The following is a 15,526-nucleotide window of genomic DNA, read 5'->3' as shown; positions in this document are numbered from 1 at the left end:
GAGAAAGATAGAGAGATAGCGAGAGAGAGAGAGAGATGTGTAGAGGGACAGAGTTAGTGAGAGAGAAACAGAGACACAAAGAGAAAGATAGAGAGATAGCGAGAGAGAGAGAGAGATGTGCAGAGGAACAGAGCTAGTGAGAGAGAAACAGAGAGACGCCAAAGAGAAAGATAGAGAGATAGTGAGAGAGAGAGAAGAGAGAGAGAGAGATGTGTAGAGGGACAGAGTTAGTGATGAGAGAAACAGAGAGACACAAAGAGAAAGATAGAGAGATAGCGAGAGAGAGAGAGAGATGTGCAGAGGGACAGAGTTAGCGAGAGGAGAAACAGAGAGACACAAAGAGAAAGAGATAGTGAGAGAGAGAGAGTGAGAAAGAGAGAGAGAAGTGCAGAGGGACAGAGTTAGTGAGAGAGAAACAGAGCGACCCAAGGAGAAAGATAGAGAGATAGTAAGCGAGAGAGAGAGAGAGTGAGAGAGATTATGCAGAGGGACAGAGTTAGTGAGAGAGAAACAGAGAGACACAAAGAGAAAGACAGAGAGATAGCAGGAGAGAGAGAGAGAGATGTGCAGAGGGACAGAGTTGGTGAGAGAGAAACAGAGAGACACAAAGAGAAAGATAGAGAGATAGCGAGAGAGAGAGAGAGAGATGTGCAGAGGGACAGAGCTAGTGAGAGAGAAACAGGGAGACACAAAGAAAAAGAGAAAGAGATAGTGAGAGAGAGAGAGAGAGAGAGAGAGAGAGAGATGTGCAGAGGGACAGAGTTAATGAGAGAGAAACAGAGAGACACAAAGAGAAAGATAGAGAGATAGTGAGAGAGAGAGAAGTGCAGAGGACAGAGTTAGTGAGAGAGAAACAGGGAGACACAAAGAGAAAGAGAAAGAGATAGTGAGAGAGAGAGAGAGAGAGAGAGAGAGAGAAGTGCAGAGGGACAGAGTTAGTGAGAAAGAAACAGTGAGACACAAAGAGAGAGATAGAGAAAGAGAGGAGCAGGGATACCTATCCTTAATCTATTGTTCTATCAGGTGGGGGGGGGGGGGGTGGGAATTGGTATAAATTTTTTGCTACTCTGGGAGGGGGGCGGGGCACTTTCCAAATCCCAGATGGCTTTCACGTGACAGCGGGCACCAATCAGGGCCACCTGGCTTTGTAACTATGGTTAATGGTTGATTCTAATAAAGTATAAGGTGTTGGCGAGGCCCGCGAAAATGGGTGATCACAGTCTGCTGAACCCGGGTTTCGTGGGACCCCTGGTGAACATTCACACCGGAGACGCTTTCTACTTCCCCAATTTCCGAGCGTCGGGGGCGCCGCTGGCGGGGCCTCCCGCCCCTCTCCTACTCCCGGCGGGACAATGTCTGCTCATTGCCTGGGCGGGCCTTCCGAACCGCCGTGTAACGGGTACCCGCAGTCCTACCTCGGCGGAGCCGTCTCCTTCAACCGGACCTGCGACGTCGGCCGCTCGGAAGACCCCGGCAAGGGCTACTACCGGGAGGCCGCCCCGGACAGCGCGGTGGCTCTGAAGCGCGAGGAGCGGGGCCGCGACCCCGCCGCGCCGCCCGACCCCGGGCTGGCCAGCGCCCTCGGAGGCGGCGCCGCCTTCTCCAAGTACGAGTACCCAGCCGGCGCCGACACCTTGCCCCGGGACCACGGCGGCTGCCACCCGCTGGAATCGGACACCGGCTCGCCTCTGCTGACGGACGGGGACAGGAATTCCGCCATCAGCTCCGCCGTCTCCCCGCCGGCGGTCCACGGGAGCAGTTTACCTGCCGAAGGTAGGCGAACCTGGGCGCTCGAAGGGGTTGGCAAATTGGGAGTGCGGCGGTCCCCAGTGTCGGCGGAGGGGCGGGGGAGGGGGTGGTGGTGAGGGGGTGAGGGTGGGGAAGAGGAGGGGGAAGAGGGGGGCGAATCGGCGCAAGTTACAGGAAGAGCTGGGGAAATCGTTAGGGGTGTGGGGGAAATCGGTCCAGGGTGGAAGGGACCCCCATCTGCCGTCCCCACCCCCCCCCCCTCTCCCCCGCCCCCCCCTCCCTCCCCACGACGCCGCTGCGCTCCCTCCCCAATAACCACCATAAGGGGCAACTTCAGCGGAATTCAAGTTGCGTTAAGGCACCCCCCCCCCCCCCCCTCTCCTCCGGGGAGTTTGCCCTTTTCCAAAGAGGAGACACTTTGCGATGGTTCCCAAGTTTCCTTCCCCCCCTCTCCCCCCCCCCCCCCACCCCCCCCCCCTCTCCCCCCCCTCTCTCTCTCCGGGCGCAAAACCGATTGGCGCACAATTATGCGGTCGAACACGGGAGGGAGAGTCAAGTCGGGGCTGCGGCTACTGTCGCCCCGGGGGTTGCGCCGCAGTTCACCTGAGGCGCGGGCGTTGGGAATATCTGAAATTTGCGGTTGTAATTGAGAACCAAAATTTCTGTTATTGTGGTTGGCGGTTTCCCTCCCCCCCTCCCATCCCCGCGCCCCGCCCCCCCCCCCCCCAACTCCCCCCAACCCCTCACTCACTGTTGAAGTTTTTGATCGTTTCCTGTTTTATTCTCTCTTTAAATCCCCTTCACCCCCCCCTTCCCCCCCCCACCCCCCCCTTACCCCCTATCCCCCAACCACCACCACCCAAAAAATAAAGTCTCTACACCTTGGTATCCACTCCACACCCGGACTCGGAAAAAGCGAAAACCCTACTCCAAGGTTCAGATCGCCGAACTGGAGGGGGAGTTCATGATGAATGAGTTCATCACCCGACAGAGGAGGAGGGAGCTCTCGGACCGGCTCACGCTCAGCGACCAACAGGTGAAAAATCTGGTTTCAGAACCGAAGGATGAAAAAGAAAAGGTTGTTAATGCGGGAACAAGCTTGACGTTTTTCTAGGGTGCGGGACAGAGAGAGGGAGAGAGAGATACACACGTACACACACACATACACACACACACACACACACAAAATCCACAAACCACGTCTGTTTCCCCCCGACCTGCACGACATAAAAACAACCGCTCCCCCCGCCCCACCCCGCACACACACGTACACACCCCCTCGACCTAATCGAACAGATACCCCATTACGCGCGAGAACCCGTTGTTTGGGAGAAGGTTTTTCGGTGAGCGCGCTTTTGTGGTGGGGGTAGAAGAGTGGATTTAAATCTATGTGCAATGGGGAGGTGTGTGAGTGGGGTGGGGGGGGGGGGCGGGGGGGGAATGCATCGAGGGCGGTAAAGGCACGGATCCGGTCCTGGGAATTGAGTTTGACGTTGAATATTCAGAGAGTTTTCATCCCCTTAAGCCCATCTTCGCGGTCTGCATCTTCAACGAAAATTTGGTTTCATTTCTAACCTCTAGTGTGTGTGTGTGTGTGTGTTCGTGTAAATGGGGACCTCCGTGTTTTTTCTGCATTATTCTTCAGACCAGTTCAACTCTCTCTCTCTCTGTCTCTCTCTCACAGTCTCTGTCTCTCTCTCTCTCTCTGCCTCTCTCTCTCGCTGTCTCTCTCTCTCTGTCTTTCTGTCTCTGTCCCTCTCTCTGTCTCTGTTTCTCTCTGTGTCTATCTCTCTCTCTCTCCCTCTCTGTCTCTATGTCTCCCTCTCTGTCTCTCTCTGTCTCTGTCTCTCTATCTCTGGCGGGAGCAATGTCCTTATACCGAGTCAAAAAGATCACACTGTTGTAAAAATGCGCCGTCAGTTGTACAGATAAGAGTGTTTAAAAAAAAAAAACACGGTGAGAGGGGGAGTTTTTGTTTGGTTAGGTCAGGCTAGATTAAACAAAATTTACCTGTCATTTTTTTTTGGTGGTGGAGGGTGGGGGTGGGTGGCGGGGGGGGGGGCGGGGTGGGGGGGGGGGAGGGGGTGGCCGGGGGGGGGGGGGTGTTTGAAATTTGAGGTTGAGGGGGCCGAGATGATGGTTAGTACCTTCATGGTAAAGATCACGGTCACGGCCCACAGCCGGAAATAGGGCGCGAGTCCCGGCCGATGTTGTCACATCGCTCCCGCCCTAGTGGTGGGGGGAGGGGGGGGGGTGGAGTGGGCGAGGGGGGTGGTGTTTTTGGGGGCGGTGGGTTTCCTATCCTTGACTGTGATCTTGAGCTCCATCTCCCCCCCCCCCCCCCTCCCCCTACTCTCTCCTTTCCGACCTCTTCCGTTCACAGACCAGTTGCACTGGACACATAGGGCGCGCACACACGCAGAGGCGGCGAGGTTGCAGACAAGGTTAGCTTGAGGGGCGCGGGGGGGAGGTGGTGCGGGGTTGTGAAGCGAGACTAGTGTAAATGTCTTTAAGTCACCGGGGGAGGTTGTAGGGGGGAGGGAAGAAACCAAGGCAAAGATGTACACAGCAATATATTGAGAGATTACAGATAGGTAGAAGCGGGTGATCGTCTCGATCGGAGCAGAGGGTATTTGGGAGGTGCGGGGAGGAGGGTGATGGGTGGGGGGGGAGGGGGGGGGGGGGAATGTTAAAATATGTGCAATCGTTTTCATTTCCGAGGTGGGGGGGGGGAAGAATCAGTGGCAGTCAGTCCAAATGTTTGAGACTTGCATCCTAGTGGGTGTGTGGGTGTGTGGGTGAACTCCAATCAATTGAAAAAAAAAGCCTTCTCAGACGAATTATTTTTTTAATCCTCCCAACCACACCGCTTCCCTCCCCCACCCCCCCCCCCCCCCCCAAAAAAAAAATACCCGTCCACAGTCCTTTCCCAAAACGGTTGGCCCGTCTAACACATGCGAAACGGCGAGAACCGAAAACAACCGGAAAACCTTTCACTTAATCTCCTCGCCCCCCCCTCACACACCCGGACCCCCCACCTCCCCCCCTCCCCCCCTCACACCCCGGACCCCCACCCTCCCCAACCCCGCGCCGCGAGGTCAGGACAAAAAAAACAAAATCTTCATTCCGTGTTATTTAATCCGATTGTACAGTTTTACCTTTGGTTTTAATCAGCAACTCTCTCTTTTAACAAAAAAAAAAACAAAGAAAAGTTTATTTTTTAATTTAGCTGTGTCTTTTTTTTTCCCTTTAAACTTGTTTTTTTTTTTTGTATATGCAAAATCTCTTTTCGGAATAAGCGGTATCGAACGCCGATAGGAGAGTGTACGAAAACACTGTTACCTAAAAAAAACTGTCTTGTGAAATCTACCGATAAGTTAATGTGATATATGATATATGTGATATTTGTCTGTCCGTATGTAATGTAACAATAAACCGAAACTGGTCAAAAATATATATATATATGAAAAAAAAGAGTCTGGCAGGTGATTGATTTATTTCTGGACCGGTTTTTACATGTTCAAATTGTTTACGAACATTAAGCCGCAGTACTTGTGGACGGCCCGCACAGTAGCCGCAGTTTGTTAGCAGCCCGTGAAACGCAGAGTTCGCAAAGTTTTAGCCCCCCCCCCCCAAAAAAAAACAGTTGCAAATTTCTAGCCTTGTGCGTGTGTGTCTGTGTGTATGTGTCTGTGTGTATATGTGTCTCTCTGCGTCTGTGTGTGTGTCTCCTGTGTGTGTATATGTGTGTGTGTCTCTCTCTGTCTACATCTTTTGTGTGTGTCTGTGTGTGTGTCTCTCTGTCTCTGTGTCTGTTTCTGTGTGTATGTCTGTGTGTATGTGGTCTCTCTGTGTCTGTATGTGTGCATCTGTGTGTGTGTGTGTCTGTGTGTGTGTGGTCAGTGTGTGTGTGTGTGTCTGTGTCTCTCTCTGTCTGTATGTGTGTCTCCTGTGTGTGTATATGTGTGTGTGTCTCTCTCTGTCTACATCTTTGTGTGTGTCTGTGTGTGTGTCTCTCTGTCTCTGTGTCTGTTTCTGTGTGTATGTGTCTCTCTGTGTCTGTACGTGTGCATCTGTGTGTGTGTGTGTCTGTGTGTGTGTGTCAGTGTGTGTGTGTGTGTGTCTCTCTCTGTTGTGTGTGTGTGTGTGTGTGTGTCAGTGTGTGTGTGTGTGTCTCTCTCTGTTGTGTGTGTGTGTGTGTCAGTGTGTGTGTGTGTGTGTCTCTCTCTCTCTGTTGTGTGTGTGTGTGTCTGTGTGTGTGTGTCTTTCTGTCTGTGTCTGTGTGTGTGTGGTGTCTCTCTCTCTCTCTGCCTGTGTGTGTGTTTGGCTCTGTGTGTGTGTCTGGTGTGTGTGTGTGTCTGTCTCTCTCTCTCTGTCTGTGTGTGTCTCTCTCTCTGTCTGTTTGTATATGCCTGTCTTCCCTGTATTCTACACAGGAGGAAATCAAGTTTTGCGCCTTTCTGTTCTGCCCGGCTCGCTTCCCCGTGCAGTTCAGTTCCGACCGGCGCCGGGACAGCCTCGGCTCCTGCTGCCCGGTCTGAGGGATCGAGCTCCGGACTGACTCCAGCTGGCCTGAGCCGTTCGGCTGCCAGCCGTTACCGGCTGGGAGCTCCTCAGTCTTCCCGGAGCAGGGCGGAAACTGTGAAATAACACATCTATAAACAATATTTGAGGTTTACCCGTCTGTCTGAAACTCTATCCAATGTGTGTGGGTCTATCGATAATCTCTCTGTTATTTATATTTATCTGTCAGTTCAGTCTTTCCATCTATCTATCTATCTATCTATCTATCTATCTATCTATCTATCTATCTATCTATCTATTTCTATCTATCGATCCATCTATCTGTCTACCACGCCGTCTCTCTAATTCGTCCCCTTTTCTATATTAATTTACATCTACTCCTCTATCTATCTTTCTGTCTGTCTCGGTCGATTAGACTGTGCATCAACTTTCTATTGTCTCTGTATTTCTGCAGCGCGGTCTCTCAGTCAATTCACCCCGTCCCGATCTCGCTACCTTCTGGAGCCAAACCCGACTCCACGGTTGTCTGTCAGTTAATTTGTTATTTTGGAGGGTTATATATTATATTTTACACACCGTTGTTAACGGTTCACCCGACGGTACGTGAATTGCTGCGAGACCTGGGAATTATCTAAATTAAATCAACGGATGGTCATCAGGGGGGGAAAAAATGAGAAAAAGAGTTAAAATTAAACGGAGGTTCCCCAAGTTACCCGAGAACCTGGTGTGACTGTTAAAATTCGAATCACATTTCATCAGCTCTTTTTTGGAGCTCTAACTTGTTATCTTATATTATATATATGCTTTATATATGTTGACATATATAATGAAATTATAATATATTATATACGCTAATATATAATAAAATTGTATAATATATAATATATACGTGCATATATAACATATATTTTATATATGTCGGCATATATAATAAAATGTATTTTATACATGCTAATATATAATAAAATTGTATAATATATAATATATGCGTGCATATATAATAACATATATTTTATGTACGTCAACATATATAACAAAATTATAATATATTATAGCTGCTAATATATAATAAAATTGTATAATATATAATATATGTTTGCATATATTTTATGTGCGTCAACATATATAACAAAATTATACCTATATTATAGATGCTAATATAGTAACAAAATTATAAAATATATAATATATGTTTGCATATATAATAAAATATATTTTATATACGTCAACATATATAACAAAATTATAATATATTATCTATGCTAATATATAATATAATTGTATAATATATAATATATGTTTACATATATAATACATTTATATCATATATTTCATATATAAATTAATTTAAAAGCAGAAAAGTAACCGACAATAAAGTCGCGGAGAAAAGTATTTGATTTAGTTTTTCTACAATGTTCTGCTCCGCACCACCCCCCCCCCCCCCCCCCCCCCCCCCCCCCCCCCCCCCACCCCCCCCCCCCCCTCCTTTCTGGCTTTAAACTTTTTTGTAGATAACATTAACAGGTGAATTGAGGGCAGGGGTTTTGTGGGTTTGCTCCCGCGATTGTGTGCAGAGTAATTTTGTCATTTATTTCGGGAGACGGCGCTTATTAAATTGTTGGTGGCGTTGTAGTCCCGATGTTGCCTCTCTGTCACTGTCCCTGTCTCTCCGTCTCTGTCTAGGTGGGCAGATTACAGGCCGGGGCAGAAGGTTGAGCGTGCAAACTGGAGACCTCAAAGTATTGGGGGGCAGGGGGGCACCCTTATACTGAGCGCTAGTGTGTGCAACTTGCTGAGTACGGGTCTGCTGAAGGACTGAATGAGTGCGGTAGAGTGAGAGAGACAGAGACAGACAGACACAAAGAAACAGAGAAAGAGAGAGGGAGAGAGAGAGAGAGAGAGAGACAGAGAGGCAAGATGGGGATGGAATTACCAGGAGCGGACGCGTCTCAAAAACAAAATAACAATGAAACAACCCAAAGTGACAGACTTTCGATAAGCTCGGCATTGAGCGGAGTAGTAGTTTTTTTTGAGTGTGCATTTGTGTGTGAGAGAGAGAGAGAGAGAGAGAGAGACAGGGTGAGATATCTATGTGTGTGTATCTATATATATGTATGTGTGTATCTATATATGTAATCTGTGTGGATGTGTGTATCTATATGTGTGTATATATATTTATATATATATAATATCTGTGTGTATCTATATATATTTATATATATCTGTGTTTGTGAGAGAGTATCTATGTGCGTGTATTTATATATATTGAATATATAAATATCTGTGTGTATCTATATATATATCTGTGTGTGAGAGTGTATCTATGTGTGTGTATCTATATATATTTATATATATCTGTGTTTGTGAGAGAGTATCTATGTGTGTGTATTTATATATAATTTATATATATCTGTGTTTGTGAGAGAGTATCTATGTGCGTGTATTTATATATATTATGTATATATCTGTGTGTGTATCTATATATTTATCTGTGTGTGAGTGTATCGATGTGTGTGTATTTATATATATTTATATATATCTGTGTTTGTGAGAGAGTATCTATGTGTGTGTATTTATATATATTTATATATATCTGTGTTTGTGTGGAGAGAGTATCTTTGTGCGTGTATTTATATATATTATATATATATCTGTGTGTGTATCTATATATATATCTGTGTGTGAGAGTGTATCGATGTGTGTGTATTTATATATATTATATATATATCTGTGTGTGTATCTATATATATATCTGTGTGTGAGAGTGTATCTATGTGTGTGTATCTATATATATTTATATATATCTGTGTTTGTGAGAGAGTATCTATGTGCGTGTATTTATATATATTAAATATATAAATATCTGTGTATTCGTGTGTATGTGTTTGTGTGAGAAAGAGACTGTATCTATGTATGTGTGTCTATATATATATCTGTGTGTATCTATAAATATATTTATATATATCTATGTGTGTGTGAGAGAGTGTATCTGTGTGTGTATCTATATATTTATCTGTGTGTGAGACTGTATCTATGTGTGTGTATCTATATATATTTATATATATCTGTGTTTGTGAGAGTGTATCTATGTGTGTGTATCTATATATATTTATATATATCTGTGTTTGTGAGAGTGTATCTATGTGTGTGTATCTATATATATTTATATATATCTGTGTTTGTGAGAGAGTATCTATGTGTGTGTATCTATATATATTTATATATATCTGTGTTTGTGAGAGTGTATCTATGTGTGTGTATCTATATATATTTATATATATCTGTGTTTGTGAGAGTGTATCTATGTGTGTGTATCTATATATATTTATATATATCTGTGTTTGTGAGAGAGTATCTATGTGTGTGTATCTATATATATTTATATATATCTGTGTTTGTGAGAGTGTATCTATGTGCGTGTATCTATATATATTTATATATATCTGTGTTTGTGAGAGTGTATCTATGTGCGTGTATCTATATATATTTATATATATCTGTGTTTGTGAGAGTGTATCTATGTGCGTGTATCTATATATATTTATATATATCTGTGTTTGTGAGAGTGTATCTATGTGTGTGTATCTATATATATTTATATATATCTGTGTTTGTGAGAGTGTATCTATGTGTGTGTATCTATATATATTTATATATATCTGTGTTTGTGAGAGTGTATCTATGTGTGTGTATCTATATATATTTATATATATCTGTGTTTGTGAGAGAGTATCTATGTGTGTGTATCTAATATATATTTATATATATCTGTGTTTGTGAGAGTGTATCTATGTGTGTGTATCTATATATATTTATATATATCTGTGTTTGTGAGAGTGTATCTATGTGTGTGTATCTAATATATATTTATATATATCTGTGTTTGTGAGAGTGTATCTATGTGCGTGTATCTATATATATTTATATATATCTGTGTTTGTGAGAGTGTATCTATGTGCGTGTATCTATATATATTTATATATATCTGTGGTTTGTGAGAGTGTATCTATGTGTGTGTATCTATATATATTTATATATATCTGTGTTTGTGAGAGAGTATCTATGTGTGTGTATCTATATATATTTATATATATCTGTGTTTGTGAGAGTGTATCTATGTGTGTGTATCTATATATATTTATATATATCTGTGTTTGTGAGAGTGTATCTATGTGCGTGTATCTATATATATTTATATATATCTGTGTTTGTGAGAGAGTATCTATGTGCGTGTATCTATATATATTTATATATATCTGTGTTTGTGAGAGAGTATCTATGTGCGTGTATTTATATATTATATATATCTGTGTGTGTATCTATATATTTATTTATATATCTATGTGTGTCTATATAAATATATACATGTAGATATCTGTATAAATATCTGTGTGTGTGTATTTGTCCTTATTTATCTTGGCAATCTGCCGTTTATATAAAAGATTGATTCTTACTGGGGGTGAATAGGGGAAATTCCCCTTTTTTAATTTTCAGACTGCTAAAAGCTTGCTAAAATGATACGCCGTGAGGAATGAAGGGGTGGACGGGGGAAAATCTGAGAACCCGTCACTCGATGCTGTCGGGCGTGTGTCTGTATGTGAGTGAGAGAAAGAGAGAGAGAGAGAAAGAGAGGGGATGAAAGAATCGGCCAGGGGGGGAGAACAACAAAACTGAATCCTGGCGGCCCCACTTTTACTGCTGCCCTCCCCGATTTTTTTTTTTTTTTTTCGTTTTTGTTCGTTTTAAAAGAGAATTTAATTTCTCTTTTGTTTTGGGAAGAAAAGAAGAGACGCGGCGTTATATCCCGGGATAGAAAATCTCTGAAAACCATGTTATCCTCTTGTTAATCTTCGATATTCCGGAGTTGTTGGGCGGAATTCACTGCCTGCAGGAGACGAGGTTGTGATGTGAAACTGTGAAATTGGGGCGATATTCTCTTGTTCTTTTACACAAAAAAAATCATTTTTACTCCCCCCCCCCATCTTTTCTACCCGGAACTTTCACGCTCCGTCTTTCCGACCATTAATTATTGCAACGGTTTTTGATGACTAGCCAGAATCGATAATTTAACCTCCCCGTGGGGTTTTTTTTTTCCCTCCTGTTTTTGACGCTTCTGTCCCGTGTTTTTCTTTTTGCAACTTGGAAAAACGAGACTTAAAGTCGCCCCGACAAACAAAAAAATAAAGTTGGGACGCTTTCACTCCTCTGAAATTTTCGGGGTGGGGGTGGGGGAAGGGGAGGGGGAAAAAAAAACCTTTGCAAATTCCGCTGCGTGTCTGCGAGTTTTCAAAAAGCAACAAATTTAAGAGAGAGACAGAAAGAGAGAGAAAAAAAAAACACGCGCACACAAAAAACAAAACGGCAGAGAGCAAATGATAGATGCGCCAGTGCGGCGGGCAAACCCGCACGTTGTTAACCCGAGATTGTCGCAGGAAAATAAGGCGTCAATAATTAATCGGCGGGAGGGAGGGAGGTGAGACAGACAGAGGGAGAGAGGGGGGGGGGGGGGGGTGGAAATGTGGATAGATGTTTATTGTCTGTATTTGCCTGCTGACCTCGTTCCAAAAATAACCCGTAAACATTTAATAGCCCAATCATACACAGCGCAATAAAATCTAAAATATAAAAAAAAAATAACTGGGGTTTAATATGTTCCATTAGGACACGGATTATAGATATTAAATATGACAATATCTCGGCTATGCCGAGCCTGCAGAAAATAAACCCGCCCGCTCTGTACACAACCCATTCTTGTCGGATGTTTAGCGCGCCTTGTAAATAGTTTGTGGCCTTTCTCTGAGCGCATGTGTCGGGGTGTGTGGGGTGGGGGGGTGGGGGGGGGGGGGGTAGGACGCGCGTCTTTAACTTCGAATTAAATCGGGATCGGTTCTGCAGTCTTCGAAAAAAGGATAGCTCAAAAACTTGTGTGCGAGTGTGCTTCTGTGTGTGTGTGTGTGCGAGAGAGAGAAAAAGTATGTGAGTGTGAGTGTGTCTGTGTGTGAGTGTATGTGTGAGAGAGTGTGTGTGTGTAAGAGAGAAAGAAAGTGTGAATGTGTGAGAGGGAGAGTGTGCGTGTGTGTAAGAGAGATAGTGTGTGTGTGTGTGTGTGAGAGAGAGTGTGTGTATGAGAGAGAGAGAGAGAGAGAGTGATCTCAACATTAACGAGTCACGAATCTGAAAGTCAAGGTCGAAGATTTTTTGACATCACTCCTATTCTCTCAACTTTGATCAGAAAGTGTGCGTTAACCTGGACTGTTTTTCTCACACAGACAACACCCCCCCCCCCCCCCCCCCCCCCACCACACACACACACAGACACAGGAAGAGAGAAACAGACAGAGAGAGACAGAGGCAGAGAGTGATAGTAAGAGAGGGAGACAGGGAGGGAGATAGAGAGAGTCTGGAAAGAGGGGGTGGGAGAGACAGGGAGAGACAGAGAGGCAGAGACAGAGAGAGGCAGAGACAGAGAGGGGAAAGAGAGAGAGAGAGAGAACCGCAGAGAGAAGTGCGCTTGGATAGACACAGAGCCACAGATGAAAGACAGACAGTAATCACAGGGAGAGAATGGGAGGGTTTCACACCGATTTAGACACAAACTCAGAGAAAATGAAGAGACACAGACAGCCAGAGGGGGAAAAAAAACTTTTTTGTTGGGGGGAGGAGGTCATGGGGTGGGGGGTGGGGAGGGGGGGGTGGAGATTGCTTCTGCAATAATGAGATGCTAAGCTGACACTCAAGGTTACAGAATTGCAAGTTCCTCTCCGTGTTCAAACTCCAGTTAGGGTTAGTTTTAAGCCTGAACTCCCAAAGCCGGACAAACATTCATCTCATGTTTAAAATTTATGTATTTAAGTGCACAAACACACACACAATCATTCAGACAGACAACAGGCACACACATACAGACACGTACACTCACTCATACACACAGCCACACACACAGATACAGACAAAGACACACACACTCACTCATACACACACTCACACACACACACACACAGACAGATACAAAGACACACGCATGCACTCATTCACACACTCACACACACACACACACACAGACAGCTACAGACAAAGACACACGCACTCACTCATACACACAGCCACACACACACACGCTCGCAGATACAGACAAAGACACACGCACTCACTCATACACACAGCCACACACACACACAGACAGCTACAGACAAAGACACACGCACTAACTCATACACACACACACAAACAGACGCTCGCAGAGACAGACAGATACCAAGACGCACACACACAGACACTCACAGAAACAAAGACACACACACACACACGCAGACACACAGCCACACATACAGCCACCTACACACAGACACACAGACACGCAGACAATTTCTCCTTTTCTCCGTCGTCATTCAGGATGCATGTAGACATCATTAACAAAAAAATACTTTGGTGAATTCTCCACGTCCAAGAAACTGACTATAGCTTCTATAAATTAATGCCCTCCCTTCCATGACCAACGCCTTCCCCGAATCTCTCTATTATCCAATCTTTGTTCAGGGTTTGAAACTCAACATTAAAAAAAATCCCCCCCCCCCCCCCTCAGAAAAAAAGGACTCTCGGCGTGCCCTACATTTTTTTTATTGATTTGCTTCCAGTTAAACTTTGCCCTAGACTAGCCTCCGCATGTTTTTCTTTTGTGTTTTGAACGGCACAAGAACTCGTCTCAGTCAATATTGCAAACCCCTATTTCTAAACGTGTGCCTTTATTTAAACGGTGCTGGGGAGAATTTTTTTAAAAACACATTAGAAACTGGGAAACTGTCCCCCATCGTGCACCGTCTCGGAGATTTCCTTCCCTGTTAATTTCTGAGTCTGATTCCACTTCTGCATTTATTACTAGGGATGGTGTGTGTGTGTGTGTGTGTGTGTGTGTGTGTGAGGGGAGGGGAGGAAGTGGGAGGGGGCACTGAGTGTCTGAGGCGAGCCTCTGAGCGAGTTTTATTGTGAACAGAGGCCATGTGGAATTAAATTTGATTGCGGAGGAGTGTTGTGCAAGTTAGTTTTGAGTTTGGGGTTGGGGGGAGGTGGGAAGTGAGGCAGAGAAAGAAGGTTTGGAGGGAGGGAAGGGCGGAGGGAGATTGCGGGAGGGAGGGAGGGAGAAGAGAGGGTGAGAGAGAGAGGAAAAGTGAGAAATAAGGAAAGCGAAAGGCAGCCTAGAGAGTTTGAGCTGAAGCATGCGTTGACTTCAAATCTACAGGCCCGAGTTTTGTGTGTGTGTGTGTGTGTGTCCGTGCGCCATCGTGTTTACAGTCTGAAGGTAAGCATGTCAGTTCAACAGGAACGTTAAGGTCAAGTTAGATGCCGACATGTCAATGCACAGCCTGGTCATTGTGCCCCCGTTTAATTGGGGCCAGCTCTGCGGTTTCCATCGTTCCTGCGGGGAGGCTGTCCTCGTATAAAACAATTACTGAAATCGTTATTGTGTGTGTGTGTGTGTGTGTCTGTCTGTCTGTGCTCGCTCGATCACCGTCTCTTCACTCCATCCGCCCCCGCCCCCCGCTTCTCCCTCCTTCAGATTCCCCTTCAGCTTTCGGCACCACGGGCGTTAAGACTGGGCCAGAAGGTTCAGTGCCTAACCTAGCTCGCCATTCGGCATTCTAACGTGAGACGGGTTAGCACTTTTTTTCTGTCCTAGGCAGGAAAGTTATCGGGGGAGGGGGGGGGGTGGTGGTGGGGGGGGGGGGGGGGGGAAAGCTCAATTGGTCACTCAATTAAATACACGCAGACCCACACACAACACAGGCACCCAACACTCCACACACACAAAACACACACAGACCCACACACAGCACACACACACAGAGACCCACACACCACACGCAGAGATTCACACACGCACAAACACCACACACAAGAGACGCACACACACAAAGACACACACAGGCACACACACACACACACACACACACACGGAGACGCACACACAGACACAGACACACACACACAGATAGACAAGTCACTTAACAAAGCAAAGGGGAGTTTTTGAGATTTGCCATTTCAAGAATTTTTTTGGGGGGGGAGAAAAAAAGAATAAACGCTAAGATCCGCATTCGCCGCCGCCCCCCCCCCCCCCCCCCCGATGTGGAGCTGGATCAGAATCGGAGCCGGCCATTCACACGTTGCTGGCACCGAGTTAAGTCCTTCCGTCGTCAACATTCTGGGTAGGGACAGGCGTTCTTTCCACTGCGGATCTTTGTCAGAGGCGATGTCTTAG

At 45.4% G+C, this 15,526-nt stretch overlaps 1 protein-coding gene across 1 annotated transcript; it reads left to right on the top strand.

Annotated features, from left to right (window-relative positions):
- The first annotated feature begins 1,206 nt into the window (after window positions 1-1,206).
- Window positions 1,207-2,852, top strand: LOC137358548 (homeobox protein Hox-C12a-like). The gene is given in 5 exon segments (XM_068024504.1): window positions 1,207-1,317; window positions 1,319-1,375; window positions 1,377-1,773; window positions 2,622-2,788; window positions 2,790-2,852. Coding segments are annotated over 5 exon segments (795 nt in total).
- Window positions 2,853-15,526: the final 12,674 nt, after the last annotated feature.

Source organism: Heterodontus francisci, chromosome X, assembly GCF_036365525.1.
Source record: "Heterodontus francisci isolate sHetFra1 chromosome X, sHetFra1.hap1, whole genome shotgun sequence".
NCBI classification, from domain to species: domain Eukaryota; kingdom Metazoa; phylum Chordata; class Chondrichthyes; order Heterodontiformes; family Heterodontidae; genus Heterodontus; species Heterodontus francisci.
The sequence above is the reverse complement of the archived record's forward strand: the minus strand, read 5'-3'. Positions and strand labels throughout refer to the sequence as shown.